General features: G+C 37.8%; 1 protein-coding gene across 1 annotated transcript; it reads left to right on the forward strand.

Annotated features, from left to right (window-relative positions):
* The first annotated feature begins 5022 nt into the window (after window positions 1-5022).
* LOC131072017 (uncharacterized) lies at window positions 5023-6477 on the forward strand. Its single transcript, XM_058008017.2, has one exon. It carries the CDS (start codon window positions 5023-5025, stop codon window positions 6475-6477), a length of 1455 nt encoding a protein of 484 aa, XP_057864000.2.
* Window positions 6478-17034: the final 10557 nt, after the last annotated feature.

Raw genomic sequence — 17034 nt, forward strand, 5'->3', positions numbered from 1 at the left:
GTTGGATAAAGAAGAATGGGAAACAAATTAATTATGTATTACATATTATGTCCTTGTGTTTGTCTCTAAGGAGGCTACTACAAATCTATTATAGAAGAGGATAGGTCATATCTATAAAAATAAAATAAAAAATTAACATATAAATATATCTCAAATGATGTTTCTATTCATTAAAAATGAAAGAAGGTGACCCAATTATTGAGCATTTGAATACTTTCAATTTAGTTCTAAGTGAACTAGGTTTAGTAGATGTCAAAATTAATGTGCAAGTGTATTGTGTCGCTTTTCTCTTTGTCTAAATCTTGGGAGTTCATTTAGTTGATTCAATTAATGGCAGTTTTGTAGAGCCAAAGATGGATATCCTTGTGTGACTATGCTCAATGAATAAATGAAGATAATTTCCATTAATTATAGTTTGAAGGATGCCCTATATATTTGGGAAACACCTAAGGATAACGATGGATCTAAATAGGAATGGAAGAAATTAAAAGATTGCTCAATTTCAAAGGATGGTCCAAAACCCTTGAGAAGAGTGGAGTGAAGAGTTGGAATTGTGGGGATGTAGCGAAACATGAAGAAAGAATACAAAGCTAAGAAGAATATTTTTTAAGATTCCTCCACTAAGATATATTTTGATGATGACAATAGTGACGCTTTATTTATTTGTTCTAATGTTTCTAGTGATGACTTTGGCTCATTGATTCAGGTTTCTCCTAACATATGGTTCTCCATAGGGAATGGTTCTCATCTTACTAATAGTATGGAGGGAGGTATTCCTTAGTGACAACAATTTACAATAGATTATGGTTGTTGGAAGGTATAATTATGGTTCAATGATGGGAGGGTGAAAACTCTCGATAGTGTTTTTCACATTCTAGAACTTTTGAGAAATCTTCGTTTTCTATCCAAACAAAATATTATAAAATAAATGTGACATTTGACAAGTCTCTTTGTAGGTTGGCTAGAGGAAATTGGTGATAGTGGGAGGCTCATATTGTGGGATTGTTTTTAATTTTATGCTACTATATTTTATAATTTTGAAAAGTATTTAGAATTATTAATAGTTCGTGTATGTTGTGTCAGCAACATTTGGGGCACATTGATGAAAAAAATCTTTAGACCATGATTAATTAAAAATGGTCGTTATTTTTTTCTTGTCCTAAAGAGTGTCATTTTTGTGAATATTGTGTTTGAAATGAGAATTAGAATTTCTTTTCTTATGGGAAGTACTAGAGAAAAAGTATTTTAGAGATTATTCACTCAAATATGTTTGGTTGTTAGTTTTATTGGTAAATCATGATATTATGTTTCATTTATAAATGATTACTCAAGATACACCCTATTTTATTTTCTCATATCTAAATCTAAAGTTTTCTCTTAATTTAAGCATTTTAAGCCACTTGTTAAAAATAATTAGATAGGAAAGTTAAAATGTGTTTTATTAAGGTAAAAACAAGTTTTGAAGGGACTCGAAACCCTTTACAAACAGATTTTCAAAGGATCTGGAACCCTCAACTAGAAATTCATCCTGACAAAAGGAACATGAAAGCACCAGACAACAAAGGGTAAAAAGGACACCCCTAACCAAAAACATGGGTTTTTTAAATAAATATGCCCCCACACCTAAAACAAAGCTGCAAAAAGAACAGCCAGCAGCCAACCAAAACCATCCCCCACCCAAGAACCATTAAGATTTACATTTAGAGTTTCTCTTATGGGATCGGAGAGTCATGTCAAAAGAAGGCTTAAAGAACTTAGCTTTCTTGCCCTTAACAAAAATCCATCCCTCTTCCACTTGCATTGCCTTAACATGCCAATCCAGCACACCAAAATCCTGAGAATGAATGTCTGCAGCCATTGTCTCAGCGGCACCACACCCAACGGACGACAAAACCCCAGCATCAGTAGGTGGTGAAATCATCGAACCCCTATCATGATAGATGACCGCACCAGAACCAGTGGATGACAAAACCCCAACATCACTAGTTCGCCTCTACCCGACAGACATAGCTGCACCAAAACCAACAGGCAGCAAAACCCCAGCATCAGTAGGCAATGAAGCAAGCATGGCCCTATCAAAAGAGTCACTGGATTTGGTAATCGGAACGTTATCACCAGAAATTGTAGCATGAGACCCATACTCATGCACTTTAGGGGTTTCAACATGATATTCATGCATAGCATCAACAACCCCACCATCAATGACATCCGGAGAGGATACCCTGCGACCTTGTACCACCTTAGAAAAACTCCTATTTTGCTCAGATTTCTTCTCTACCGTATACTCTTGTTGAGAAGCACCTTTCCACCATGTAGTCGTCAATGCCTTTTTCTCAAATCCACATTGTGCAGCCGCATGACCTGTTTTAAAACGTCTTCTACAACGGAAGGGAATCCCTTCATAGTCCAAAGCTTGAACCCAAGAGCCCTTAGAAGATTTGAGAAAAATCTCAACAGGTGACCCTTTTGAAACAACCATTTCCACCAAAATTCGGGCAAAAGTGGAGTGAAAAATATTATAAGATTCAGCATCCACCATCAAAAAATCTCCAAGGGCCTCACCCACTTCCTTTAAAAGAGAATCAGTCTATAAATGAAGGGGGAGATTAGGAAGCCTAACCCAAATGGGGATCTTATTAAGAGTTTCAGAAGAAGGGATGAAATCAGAGTGCCAAGGCTTAATCATCAACAAAAATCTTTCCTCCTAGCTAAAGAAATGATCACATAAGATTTTCTTTCTATCCAGGGCATTATCAAATTTATCAATAAAATACCCCTTAGCCAAGGGGAAAATATGAACTTTACTAGTAATAAGAGGCTCCAACTATTCTGAGATCCAAGAGTGCAGCTGAGGGAGGTTGGGCCAAAAACCCTTTAACCGACATATCACACATGTAAAGAAAGAACAAAAGCATTATGATCAATTTCTTTTTATGTATCTTCTTTCATATTAACGGAAATGGCATTAGAAACAGGAAAGAACCCACCAGCAAACCTTTTCCCTTGCCATGACCTCGAAGCCTCACCAGTCCGCCTCAGCCCAACAGGCATAGATGCACCAAAACCAGCAAACGACAACGAACCCTTATCACAGCTGATAGCCGCACCAGATCCAACAGGCGGCAAAACCCCAGCATCACTAGTCTACCTCTGCTTGACAGACACAGCCGCACCAGAACCAACGGGCGGCAAAACCCCAGCATCAACAGGTGACGAAAGTAAAAATGTTGATATTTGATAATGAAGGTGAATATTGATGTAGGTGTTCAATGATTAATGTAAACATATAAGTTTTGTTAGACAAAAGCCTACCCCAAGTATATGCCACAACAAAATAGTATAACATAAAGAGTGATCTATTACCTTGATTGAAAGATCTAGAAATATGATGACTGCTACACAAGTGGATTTATTGCTTTTAGGCTAAGGTTTTTAGTATTGTCTATTACTTGATTAACATATCTCTTTGTTTGACTCATTAATAGAACTCATTATAAGATGTTGAAAAGTAAGAAACCCTCCATTACACATTTGAGGGTATATGCTTGCAAACAATTTATTCATGTGCCCAGATGAAAAATGACCTAAGTTGGATCATAAAGCTCATAAATGTATATTCCTTAGATATGGTGAGAATGTTAAAGGGTTCCAATATTTGAAACCCTCTAACCTTGAAAATAATTTATTCCAAGGATGTAGTTTTTAAGGAACCTAAAGTATTTTCTTATCAAAGATAACCAAAAGAAAAGGAAGCTACCAACTTGGTCCTAACATTTAGCTGAGTAATATGCAAAAACGCTCTGCAATGTCATTACCTTTTAATGGCGGTAAGGGAGGGCACGCAGAGGAAATTCGAATAGACTTTTCTAAAGAATTGAAGGAGGATGTGGTGTTTTGGGAAGAGTACGCAGTAATCGCCAAAATAATAGGATTGAACTGGCCGAGAAAGGAAATAAGAAACTGGGTCGAATGCAATTGGGGAAAAAGAATTGTAACTAAATTTATCGCTAAGGGTTTTTTTGTAGTTCTGTTTGAAAAGGAGGAGGAGAGAAATTGAGCACTCACAGATAGAAATTGGTTCATGATGTCACATGTAGTATACATCCAACCATGGACGCCTCATTTTGACCCTACCCCGTTGGCAGTTTATTCCGAGCCGGTTTGGATTCACTTATATAACCTCCTGATAGAATACTAGAGTGAGGAACTATGGGAGAAAATCGGTAGAACATTGGGCACATTGCTGGAAACAAACTTCGACGATGTAGAAGACATATGCAAATGCGCCCGCATGAGAATTGCAGCAGTCAAAAAAATTCCTGAGAGAATAACCTTGGTATCTGAACATGGGGAATGGTCTCAAAAAGTGGAGATTGATAAAGAAATATCAAGATGCCCTAGATGTGGTAGTAAATTCCATGGAGAGAAGGATTGCATGATGTTCATCAGAAAGGCAAACAAGGTATTTAAAAAACTAGTACAGATTTGGAGGAGAATAACAGAGTAAAAAAAGAAAACGGTTGAGTGCGAAGGTAAGATACAAAATGCGGAAGATGAACAGACTCATGAGAAAGCAAGAATAGAAAGAGAAACATCGCAGAAGGATAATGAATGTGACTCGGAGATTAGGAAGAATATTTTGGAGAGTGCAGCAATGGAAGATAGTGAGAATAAGAAGAAGGAAATCAATGGTGGAACTATTAAAGGAAATATTAATGGCAGTAGTATCAACACAGAGGAGGATTACAGAGACTCAACTATAAAAGTGAAAGGGTTGTCAGATAGTGAATTTGAATATGAAAGGGGTTCAGATGATGAACCATACCTAATTGATGAATTGGAGAATATTGATCCTAGAAGCATTAGTCAATCGACTAACGTATTGTTGGGGAAAACAAAAGGAGTAAGGGGTAGAAGAAGCAATAAACAGAAGAGAGAGGACGGAGCCAAGGAGAAGGGCATAATTGGTGTGTTGGATTTTTTTAAGAAAACCAAGGGAGGAGGAATCTCCCTTGGTAAACAATGAAAATAACAACATGGAATGTCAGGGGTCTATCGGCCCCTGACAAAAAACGCTTGGTCAAGAGGGCAATTCAAAGAATCTCAGGAGATATCATAATGATGCAAGAGACCAAGCTTAATGAACAAAAAGCTTCCTTTTTCAAATCTTTTAGTAGAATGTGGGATGGTGTGTTTCAGGAGGCGAAAGGATCCATGGGTGCAATGGTGGTTCTTTGGAATCCAGATAAAGTGGCAGTAGATTTGATCTACAAGCAAGAAAATTGGATGCATTGTAAAGTAAGATTCTTGCAGGAAGATATGGAATTTTCCCTATTCAATGTTTATGGGTCGACTAAGACAGAAGAAAAGAAAAGGGTTTGGATAGAAATTACAGATCAAATTAGAATGATTGATTCAGAGAAAGCAATTGTGGCAGGAGATTTCAATGCATTACTCAACAATGAAGAAAAATTTGGAGGTTTAAGAATGAATGCCCGAGTGATGGAAGATTTCAGAGATTTTGTGACAGACAATAACCTCTTTGATGTAATCCCTAAATCAGGAAAATTTACATGGACTAACAGGAGGGCAAATTTTAGCAAAATCTCTGAGAGATTGGACAAAATATTTGTTGGATCATTTTGGATAAGAGGTAAGTTTGATTTGGAGTCAATTATCCAGCCCATGACACTTTCAGATCACTTTCTAGTACAGTTGAATTGCACAATACCATTGACAAAGGTGAAAGGGAATTTTAATTTTTTGAGTATGTGGTGGAGAGATTCAAACTTCAAAGTAAACATTGAGAAGTGGTGGAAAGAATGTTTAGACATTAAAGGCACTCCAAGCTATTGTTTTGTCAAAAAGATGAAATATCTTAAGAACAAAATCAAAATGTGGAATGTGGTGTCCTTCAAGAATATTTTTGCTGAAAAAATAAGGGTGGAAGCGGAATTAGATAGGATCAATAACTTGGTGATTGAGAAGGGGATGACGAATGAAGAGTTTCAGTCTGAGAATTCCCTTAAAGCTGAACTGGCAGAAATTCTTTTAAGAGAAGAAATGTTTTGGCGGGACAAATCCAGAGAATTATGGATAGATGCAGGGGATTCAAATTCCAAATTTTTTCATGCCTCTTTAAAAGCAAAAAGGAATAAAAACAGAATCAATCAGTTGATGGATGTTTCGGGCAAAATGGTTGGCAAAGCAGAGGAGATAGAGAACATAGCAGTCAAATATTTTGAGGAAATTTTGGGATCATCGGTGGGGGCTAGAGATGAAACTGTTGAATATCTTTTCGATATCATTGACAAACAGATTTTGGAGGAGGATAATGCATCACTATTATCTTCAATTACAAAAGACGAAATCAAAAAGGCAACATTTGAGCTACATCCGCATAAAGCACTGGGTCTAGATGGGGTGACTATGGAGTTGTATCAGAGGTGTTGGAAATTCATGGGAGAGGATATATAGATGGTGGTGGAGGAATTTCGAAGGAAAGGCAAATTCGTTAAAGAAATAAATAACACACTTATAGCCCTGATTCCAAAAAAGTAAAGTTGTTCGAGTATTGTTGATTATAGGCCTATATCTCCGTGTAATTCGATATATAAAATAATATCCAAAGTTATGGTTAATAGGTTGAAGCTTGTTTTGGACAAGCTTGTATCTCCAGAGCAACACGGTTTTACCCCTTGTAGAGAAATTGTTGATAGTATAATCACTTTTGTTGAAACTATGCACTCAATGAAAAGGAGCAAGATTCATGGGATGGTGGTCAAACTAGATGTCAGTAAGGCATACGATCGGGTGAATTGGTACTTCCTCTTCTCTGTTCTTAAAAGATTTGGTTTTGATTCTAGTTGGATAAACTGTATAAAACATTGTGTCTCCTGAGTATCATATTCCATTATTGTAAATGGATTTATAGAAGGTTTTTTTCAAGCTACTAATGGTCTTAGACAAGGCGATCCCTTGTCTCCTTTTTTGTTTGTATTAATGGCTGAGATTCTAGGTAGAAATATTAAGAAACTTGTAAAAAAGAGATTGTGGAAAGGTGCACACATTCACGACAGTATTGATCCAATCTCCCACTCTCAATTTGTTGATGACACAATTCTTTTTGGGGAAGCCACTGAGAAGGAAACTAAGATAATGAAGATGCTACTAAATGATTAGGAAAAAGGATTGGGTCAGAGTATGAATAAGGAGAAATCAATGATATATTTCTTCAACACTAATGTGAGGATGCAATGCAAAATTGGGGAGATATTGGGTTACCCACAGGGCAAATTTCCTTTGAAGTACTTAGGGGTTCAGTTAGACCCGGGCAGACATCAAAACAGAATGTGGGAGGAAGTGATCAACAAATGTCAAGTAAAGGCTTCCTCTTGGAAGAACAAGTGGTTAACATAGGCGGGGAGAATCCAAATGATCAAATATGTTCTTTCAGCGATCCCTATTTATCAAATGTCATGTTTTCGGTTATCGTTTAAAGCTGCTAAAGAGTTAGACAGTCTGTTCAAAAAGTTTTTGTGGGAAGGAGCACAGGAGAAGAAGAAAATTCCACTCATCAATTGGGATACAACCTGTTTAATCAAAATGGAGGGTGGAGCGGGTCTAAGAAAAATGGACTTGCACAATTTGGCTCTAGGGGCTAAATTAGCATGGAAAATGTATGTTCAACCTCATAAATCCTGGTGTAAGATTATGTCTGCTAAGTATTTGGATTCAAATGATGCAGCTAGGATTTTTACATGGCAAACTCGATTAAGGGATCTCCAATTTGGAAATTTATTTGGGAAAGCAGAAGTATTATAACAGAGCATCTGACATGGAAAATTGGTAATGGTGGAAAGGCTAAATTTTAGAGAGATTCATGGAATGGTAATATTTCTTTAGCTGAAGAAATAGACGATACGGTTTGGGTTAATGAAGTGGAAGCAGTGGTTGGTCCTTATGTGGCTGATTATATTATGGAAGGGCAGATGGAGTCAGAGTGGATTGAATGGAAATCTGTAGGAGAATGGAAGATGGAGAAGAATATGGAGCTAAAGGACATTCTGAATTAAAAAAAAAAAATTATCTATCAAAATGAAGTGGACCAGTTATTATGGACTGCATCAAAAACTGGAAAATATAAGGTTAATTTGGGATATGAGATTCTTAGGAGCAAAACACAGAATGTGGAGTGGCCCTCGGTTTTGTGTTGGCACAAAGTGGTATTGCCAAGGCAAGGGCATTCCTTTGGACTGCTTTGCACGGTCGCATCCTAATAGGGGACAAGTTGAAAACAATTGGAATTGCAGGTCCGAGTGTATGCATTCCATGCAAGGAAAATGAAGAGACTGCAGATCACCTCTTATACTGGTGTTCGTACTATAAAAAAGTTTGGGATTGGCTATTGGGCAATTTGTAGTATGAATCGGTGAGAAGTCAAACATTAAAAAGTTTTTTATTGGCGTGGCCTTCCAGTATAAAAAAATCAAAATGGAGCATCATGTGGGTAGTGAGTCCAGCTTTGCTTGTTTGGCATATATGGAAGGAGAGAAATCGAAGAGTTTTCAATGAGGAAGCTCTGTCTTATGATATTCTAATTCCTAAAATTAAAGGAGTCATAGAAGAAGTCATCAATGTGAAAGTAGTGGGAAGGAAGTATTGTTCTTATTCTTCATGGGACAAACAGATGGAAATATAGTGGAACTTAACAAAGATTAGTGGTTACAAGCTAATGGACAAGAAGCAGAACAGAGACAACATAGTTTGGTCTCCTCCAAAAACTGGAAACATAAAGGTTAACTTCGACGGAGCTAGCCGTGGTAATCCTGGAAAATTAGGCTATGGTGCCATTATAAGGGACGAATTTGGTAATTTTGTTGGGGCAAATTTTGGTCCTTTAGGAATCAATACAAATAACATGGCAGAAATGGCAGGGTTGTTAGCTGGGATGGAATGGTGTGTGGTTCGAGGCTTTCGGGACATAGAAGTAGAGGGAGACTCGCAAATTATTCTGAATGGGATTATCCAAACAGAAATTTGAAAATTGGAAATTGGAGGCATGTCGTCCCAAAGTCCAAAGATTATGTGACAACCTAAACAGTTTCACCTTTAAACACATATACCGAGAGGGCAACTCGGCGACGGACTGACTAGCAAACAGAGGAATCAACTGTGATGGTCCAAAACAGATGTCTAAGAAGGAAGAGCTACCGGACGGACTACTCTTGGTCCTTGCTGCAGATAAAGAAGGGATACCAAGAACTGGAATCGATTGACAGAGATTTGTCTGAGACAAGCAAGGTGCATCAAGGATAAGCATTATGGTATCAGTTATGCCACAATTGCACATAGTATTCGAGGTTTGTCACAGAGAATATCTTTCTACGGAAGTTGGTTGACAATGACTAGATGTAGAGGCAAGTGAGTAAAGATTGTTTTGGAGAGCTCGAGTACCGAAAATGGTCAACTTTGGCGAAACTCGAACTCGAGGTTAGTAAGAAGTAATTGATGTTTCGGTCACATGGATCCTAAGCAGTTCCGCATGTCTAGAAAAGATACATTCCGAAAAAGATATGGTTGCAGAGAGAAAGATTATAGCAGGATTTGGACAATGCTTTTGATTGACACCTCAGTTTTCAACTTCTTAAGGCGAATTTGAAGGGCTTTGGCCTAGTAGGAATTTGTGAGAGTTCTTTGGGGAGTGAAGCAGGAATAATCATTGGCCATGGCTTATTTTGGAAGGATTAGTTGTGTAAACTGTGAAAAATCATTGAACGCACAGTTGAGAAATTTGTTTAGCACTGAAGAGTATGTATATGACTCTATTAGGAGGCTAGTCGACATTACATTAAATACGGACAAACACTGGTGTGATGCTCTGGTGTTGGAAGTTGTTCTCCTTCCAATGGTGGACATCATTGAAACGAAGGAGCGTGTGGTCGAATTGTTAGCAGGCTTCATAAAACCCTTTATTGCAGACATGGTCGTTGATGCCATTCTGGGTATGGAGGAAGATATCAAAGTGAGCATATTAAAAATTTATTTTCAATTCGAGAACTACCTTCGCTCGGACTTAGAGGAAGATGAAGAGAGCAATGGAGATGACAATGAGGAAGGGGAAGCTGACGAGGGTAGTGATGTTGGAGAGGAGAATTCAGTGAACAGTGAGGAGGTCCGAGAAATGGCCCGCAGAGAAGTTTGGAGGGAAGAGCGGGTGAGACTGAAGACATTTGGGGAAGAGGCGTGGGAGATTTATAGATGCACAGTTTTCAGTGGAAACTTGGAACCATTCCAAACGATAACTGAGTCAGATGACTGGTGGCTTCTAGAGAACTCCACCTGCAATGCAATTGTGATTGGTGAGTATGATGTTGTAATATATCAAGCCATTGGGGGGCAGGTGTAATCCCGGGGTGTGCAGGATTAGTTGTAAGTAACTTTTGGCTAAAGAAGGGGTAATAACTTTATGTTTCTATTATGTAAAGTTGAGTATATATGTAGATGGAAAGATGCATATGGACTAGTGGGTCCATGAAGCTCAAACTCAATGTAATTTCTAAAATTTCAAGCAATATAGGGAGCTATCCCCATAAATAATAGCAATTAATGATTTAAAAAAAAAAAAGGAAGGAAAATAGTGCCTTTGAGACTAAGCTCAACAAGCAAAAAGATGCACATCTTGAAGAATGTAATGAATGGATTCAAGAATGGAGAAGAATAATAGGATTCAATAGAGTTATATAGGTTGAGCATGCAAAGGAACAAGTAGAGTTCCTTAGCTTACCATTGAGAAGATCCACAAGACAATACAAATCAATTAATAAGTATAGATAACTAGATTTCCACTATGTATTTAGTTTATCTTGTGTCGATGATGATCCTTGATTTGTCAAGGAGACCCTCTCTTTTAAGGAATGCGAGTCTTGGAATAAGGCCATGTAGGAAGAGATAACAACACTTGAGAAATGTGACACCTAGGATATATTGAATTTTCCTAAGAGAAGGAAGCTTATTGGGTGGAAGTGAGTGTTTAAAAGAAAATTTAGAGTAGACGATAAGTTGGAGAGATACTAGGGAAGATTGGTGGCAAAGGCTACTCTTAGAGAGAGAAAGAGTTGATTCACTATAATAGGTTCTTTTAAATAAGAGATCTATTAATAAAAAGTGAATAGATTGTAGAAAATACATTTCAAAAAAGAGAAATCAAAATGACAAAAATACAAATTAATGAATTTCTATTTTAATAAAAAGAAAATTAAATTACAAATGAAAAATAAACATTTCAATAATTTTACTTAGTACTTTATTTATAGTTTAATGAAAATAAATTATCACCTTAATTTATGCTTTATATGAATAAATTTTAATATCGCTTTAGTGTAAACAAATTGATGAAATAGTGGATCAGTCACAGAAAAATGGGGGGAACAGCGCATGCAGAGGGAAATTTGAATCCTGGAAATGGAGGGAACAACGAGGTTGGGTCCTCTGGTTCTGTTGCCTATGCAGCTCAAGGACAAGTGATGGATGATGAGGATGGGAGGCCGGATGGGATCCACGACAACGAGACCCTCCTCTTGGCTGCAAAAAGATGATAGATTCTCTAAAATCGGGTCCTGGGGTGGTGAAAGTTGACTTAGAAAATACTATAGAGGTGAAGGCCCTCAAACCCTGAAGTAGTCTTTTTGCAAATAAACTGACTAGAAAATCGTCCTTTCCCTTTGTGGAAGACATCTCTGATAGAAAAATAGGTAACCTAGCTATTGTTGTCCCAGATTTGGTTATAGATCATAGCATCTCTTTAATGCCCTTCTCTCTGGTGGGGAAGTTTGTTGGACCTCGACCCAATATTGAGGATGTTAGGCCTTTTGTTAAGAGAAAATGGAGGATGAAAGGTCAGGTTGATGTTTCAGCCCTGTCAAGAGGTTTTTTTGTTTTCTCATTTCCTTGTGGGGAAGATATGGAAGCAACATTAAGCAGTGGTCCTTGGATGTTTGGTAAATCTTCCCTATCTATGAGAAAATTGTCTCCTAATATGGAACTCAACGATTCTTTCTTTGAATCTGCACCGGTCTGGGTAAGGTTGCCTGACTTGCCACTTGAATTCTGGGTTGAGGATGTTTTCTCAGGAATTGCAAACTCCTTTGGGGAGCTTGTTGCAATAGATCCAATGACTGCAGCTCGAAAGAGGTTGGTTTATGCTCGCATTTGTGTCAATATTTCACAGAAAATGGATCTTCCTAGCTCTATTGATATAAATTCCAAACTTGGTTTATGGGAACATACTATAGAGTTCGAGTCCCTCCCCTTTGAGTGATTTTCTTGTAAGAAAGTTGGTCACTGGGCTAAGGCTTGCCCTAGTAACCCTAAAAAACCCATGAAGGTTAACAATCCCCATAAACAAGTATGGAAAGAAAAGAATAATAATAAGGAAGTTAGTAAAGAGGAAGGAGGAAGCGGAATTCCTGGTAACATACAAGACTTATCAGAAGGAGATAGAAATGCTAACCCTCTTAAGGCTTCCCCTTTGAAGGAAGATAAACAGAATAAAATCAGTGATTTTGAGATCAAAACAGTCAATACCTTTGAGACCCTATAGGCTCAAGAGGAAGAGATTGCAATCATTGAAGAGATTTTTGAAGAAGGTGAGATTGAGGATGCAACTGAAACTCAACATGAGACCCTTCAATTTTCAGCAAAAAAAAGAGATGAAGAGTGCCCAAAGGATTTTGAAGAACATGAGGTTAACCTTGGAAGGATGAACAAGTTTGGATCGCCTCAGGTTAATCTAAATGCTTTATTCCAAAATATTGGAGTTGATACGCCCACCTCATCCTAGAAAAGAGGAGAACTGTGGAATAACATGCAAGATTATCCCAGAGATGAGCATGAGGAAGAAATAATAGGGAATGGAAAAAAGAAAAATAAAAAGGCAGGATGCCCTAATGGGGTGAAGACTAGGACCAGATCCAAGGCTGATATTGGTCTATCCAAATCTCTGCAGGGATGTAAAACCATGAAATGGCATAGGGACCAGGAGAGTAAGCAAAACATAGCTGATGGAAGGCAACAAACTATACAAGAATCTTTCCCCCAGGTTTCCAAATGAAGGCAATCTCATGGAACATCAGAGGCCTAAATGGTCTCAATAAACAAGATATATTACGAAATCAAATTCGAGACCATAAGCAAGATATTATCCTAGTGCAGGAAACCAAAATGAGCAAGGAGAAAGTTGAGAATTTAAAATTCTTTAAAAATGGAGGGGTCTGTGGTAGTAGCTCGAATGGGGCATCTGGTGGGTGGCTATTTTTTGAAACAAGAAAACTATTTTAGGAGAACTGATTGATGAAGATGGTAACATTATATCTATGAAAGTTAAGAGCATCTTTGAAGGAAAGGAAGGGGTGGTCACAAATATCTACGCCCCTAATTCCAAAGCTACTAGGAGTAAATTTTGGGACAAGATCCAGCAGAAAAGAAGATTTTTCCCTAAGAAAAGCTGGTTGTTGATGGGAGATTTCAACACTCCTTTGCAAGGAACTGAAAAATCTGGAGGAACTCAAGCCCAACTGGACAGCAGATCTGATTTGATGGACCCCATCAATGTCAATGCTCTTATTGATATGGATCTTACTGGGGCTTCTTACACCCGGTCAAACCGCAGGGATGGAGAAGAACTCATTCAGGTAAGACTTGATAGATCCCTTATTACTAATAATTGAATTCTTTCTCATAGATGCTCCCTGTCAGTTGTCAATAGAATTGGTACGGACCATTATCCCATTGCCTTTGTTGCTGAGTCCATTAAGAGTAAATAGTGCTTCCCTTTCCGATTTGAGAAAATGTGGATTTCTCATCCCTCTCTTGCAAAATTCATTGCCAACTGGTGGAATATTGATGTGAATGGAACCGCCATGTATAAAGTTGCCAAAAAACGTAGAAACATCAAAGATAACATTAAGATATGGAACAAGAAGGTCTTTGGTGATATTTTTGACTAAAAAAAAAAGTTGAAGGAGGAATTAGATCAGATCCAAAACTCAATACAGAAAGATGGCTATAAAAAGTATCCTAAAGCTAAGGAAGATGATATATTGGTCAAACTTCACAACATTATTTCAAGGGAGGAAATCTATTGGAGGCAGAGATCTAGGGCCATTTTGCTGGAGGCTGGGGATAGAAACACTAAATTTTTTCACATGACTTCTATGAAACATAAAGCTGCGAATAGAATTTCAAGATTAATTGTTGAGGACAAAACTCCTCTTAATGAGGATGATATTAGGGATGAAATTGTTAATTTCTTTTCTCAGCTCCTCACCGGTAGCAAGCAGATTGATTATACCCAACAATAGGATCTGGTTGACATCATCCCCAAGATTATTAATCCTAATCAAAATAAGGTCCTTTATGTTATCCCCTCTGCTGGGGAAATTAGAAAAGTTGTCTTGTCCTTTCAAGGGGATAAGGCTCCTGGACCTGATGGCTTCCCCATGTTCTTCTTTCGGGGATTTTGGCATATTGTGGGAAAAGACACGGTCAATGTGGTAAAAGAATTTTTTGGTTCAAGAAGAATCCTTAAGGAAATCAACTCCACTTTTATTGCCTTAATTCCTAAGGTGGCTGGGGTGGATTCCATGGGAAAATTTAGGCCAATAAGTCTATGTAACTCCTTTTATAAGATCATATCTAAAGTTTTGACTTCCAGACTTTTGGTTGTTCTCCCCTTCATCATCTCTGAGGAGCAAAAAGGATTTGTTCCTGGTAGGCAGATTTTGGACTCTATCATTCTTGTGCATGAGAATATTCACTCCCCCAATGCTGTCAATAAAGAAGGATTCAAGCTCTTTTCAGAATCATGGAGGCTTTTGGATTTGATGAGAAGATAATCAAAATTATCAGAGTTGATCTCCATCCCAATGTTTTCAATTCTCATTAATGGTTCTCCTTCTAAATTCTTTAAAGCGTCTAGGGGGCTCAGACAAGGAGATCCCATATCTCCTATCCTTTTTACCATCTTGGCGGAGAGCATGAGCAGACTGATCCAAAAAATGAAAGTGAATAAAATTATCAAGGGTCTTCAACCTTCCTCTGCTAATGCTTTTTGTTTTCAACAACAGTTTGTTGATGACACTATCTTAATGGGATGCTCTTCTGTTGGGGAGGCTGCTGCCTTTAAAGGTGCTCTTAATTCTTATTCTTTGGCTACTGGCCAGCAAGTCAATTGGCACAAGTCTGCTATATACTTCATGAATACTCCTATCATAAGACAAAAGAGAATTGCTAAAATTATTGGATGCGAGGTGGAAATGCTCCCCTCCACTTAAATGGGTCGCCCTTTGGGATTAGTTCCCCCAAATTCCTTCTGGAATATGTTAATTGACAAACTCAACAAAAAACTTGCTGGCTGGAAAGGATCCATTTTATCTCAAGCTAGAAAGTTGCAGCTTCTTCAAGCTAATCTCCAGAATCTCCCTGTTTATGCTCTCAGTCTATTTGGCATCCCGACTAAATTTGTTGATGCCTTAGAAAGGATTGAAAAGAGATTATCCTTGGTTGCTTGGGGCAAAGTGTGTAAGTCAAAGAGCAAAGGAGGTCTTGGTATTAAAGCTCTCAAAACTTTCAATAAAGCCCTTCTTGCTAAACAAATATGGAGAGCTTATGACATTAAGAAAGATTGGAACTGGATTTGGTTTGACAAATATATTCATGATCAGCCTCTCCAGGATCTCCTCAATTTTGAAGATATCCCTGTTGGGTCTTTCATTTGGAATAGTATTATTAAATCCATAAAAGTGGCCAAAGCTCGAGTTGGATGGGTCCTTGGAAAAGGTGACAAAATTAGGTTCTGGGAGGATCCTTGGATGAAAAATGAACCTCTCTTTAATCAAGACTGCAATCAATTTATTGAGGAATGTAAAAGGAGGTTTGGGTCTATGGTGTGTAACTACTGGTAGGAGAATAGATGGGTTAGGCTTGATGTTATACATGTTGGGTTTTCCCTACTTCAACAAGAGTTGTTGTCCTTTTCTATTAACAAAGATTACGATGATGTTTTCCTCTGGAAGAGTAATCCAAGGGGTGACTTTACGGTTGCCTCAGCCTATAAAAACACTTTTACCCAAATCAGCAACCCTATATGAGGTAAAGTTTGGAATAGAATTCTTATCCCTAAAGTCAACATGTTCCTTTGGCTTGCTACTCACAATAGGATCCTTACTATTGATAATTTGGTCTGAAGAGGTTTTATGTTCCCTAACAGGTGTGAGCTATGTCAGAAAGAGGAAGAATCAGTTGATCATCTGTTTATCCATTGCTCCTTTACTTGGGAAATCTGGAGTAAGCTTTGGGTGAACTGGAAAGTTGATTGGGTTATGCACAAGAGTCTCAAGGAAATTATTTGGCAATAGACCTTTCCCACCAAATTCCCTCTTATCAAGAAGCTTTGGTCCCTGATCCTTCTCATGACTTGCTGGGGAATCTGGAAAGAGAGAAATAACAGAATATTTAGGGAAGCTAAGTGCACTCCTCAGGTAGTCTTTGAAAAAGTTTGCAGGGCTATAAAAGAAAACATAAATATTCTTCATAGGAACAATAAACAATGGTTTTTAATGATATGAATGAAATTGAAAAAGGCATCCTTACTGAATGGAACTTAATCCACAAAGTTTGCAGATCTGACAATAAGACAAGGAGAAATAATATTGTTTGGAGATTTCCTGATCATGAATGGATCAAGGTGAATTTTGATGGGGCTGCTAAAGGCAACCCTAGGAAGTCCGGTGGGGGAGGATTCGTCAAAAATGCTCAAGGTGTCTGTATTGCTGCTATTGCTTCTCCTCTTGGGGTCCAAAATAATCATGTGGTTGAAGCTCAAGCTATGTTGAAAAGCCTCCAGCTTGCTCAGGGATTCAAATTTTAAAAAATTTGGTTGGAAGGGGACTCCCTCAACATCATCCAGGCTCTTAAAGGTACTAGTTCCTCATCTTGGAATATTACTAATTTGATTGAAAGTGCTAAAAAGTTATT

This window comes from Cryptomeria japonica, chromosome 1 (assembly GCF_030272615.1).
Source record: "Cryptomeria japonica chromosome 1, Sugi_1.0, whole genome shotgun sequence".
Taxonomy (NCBI): domain Eukaryota; kingdom Viridiplantae; phylum Streptophyta; class Pinopsida; order Cupressales; family Cupressaceae; genus Cryptomeria; species Cryptomeria japonica.

What these genes read in the sequence shown, in the direction of transcription:
- LOC131072017 (XM_058008017.2), top strand. Translation starts at nt 5,023, where the DNA reads ATGAAAATAACAACATGGAATGTCAGGGGTCTATCGGCCCCTGACAAA.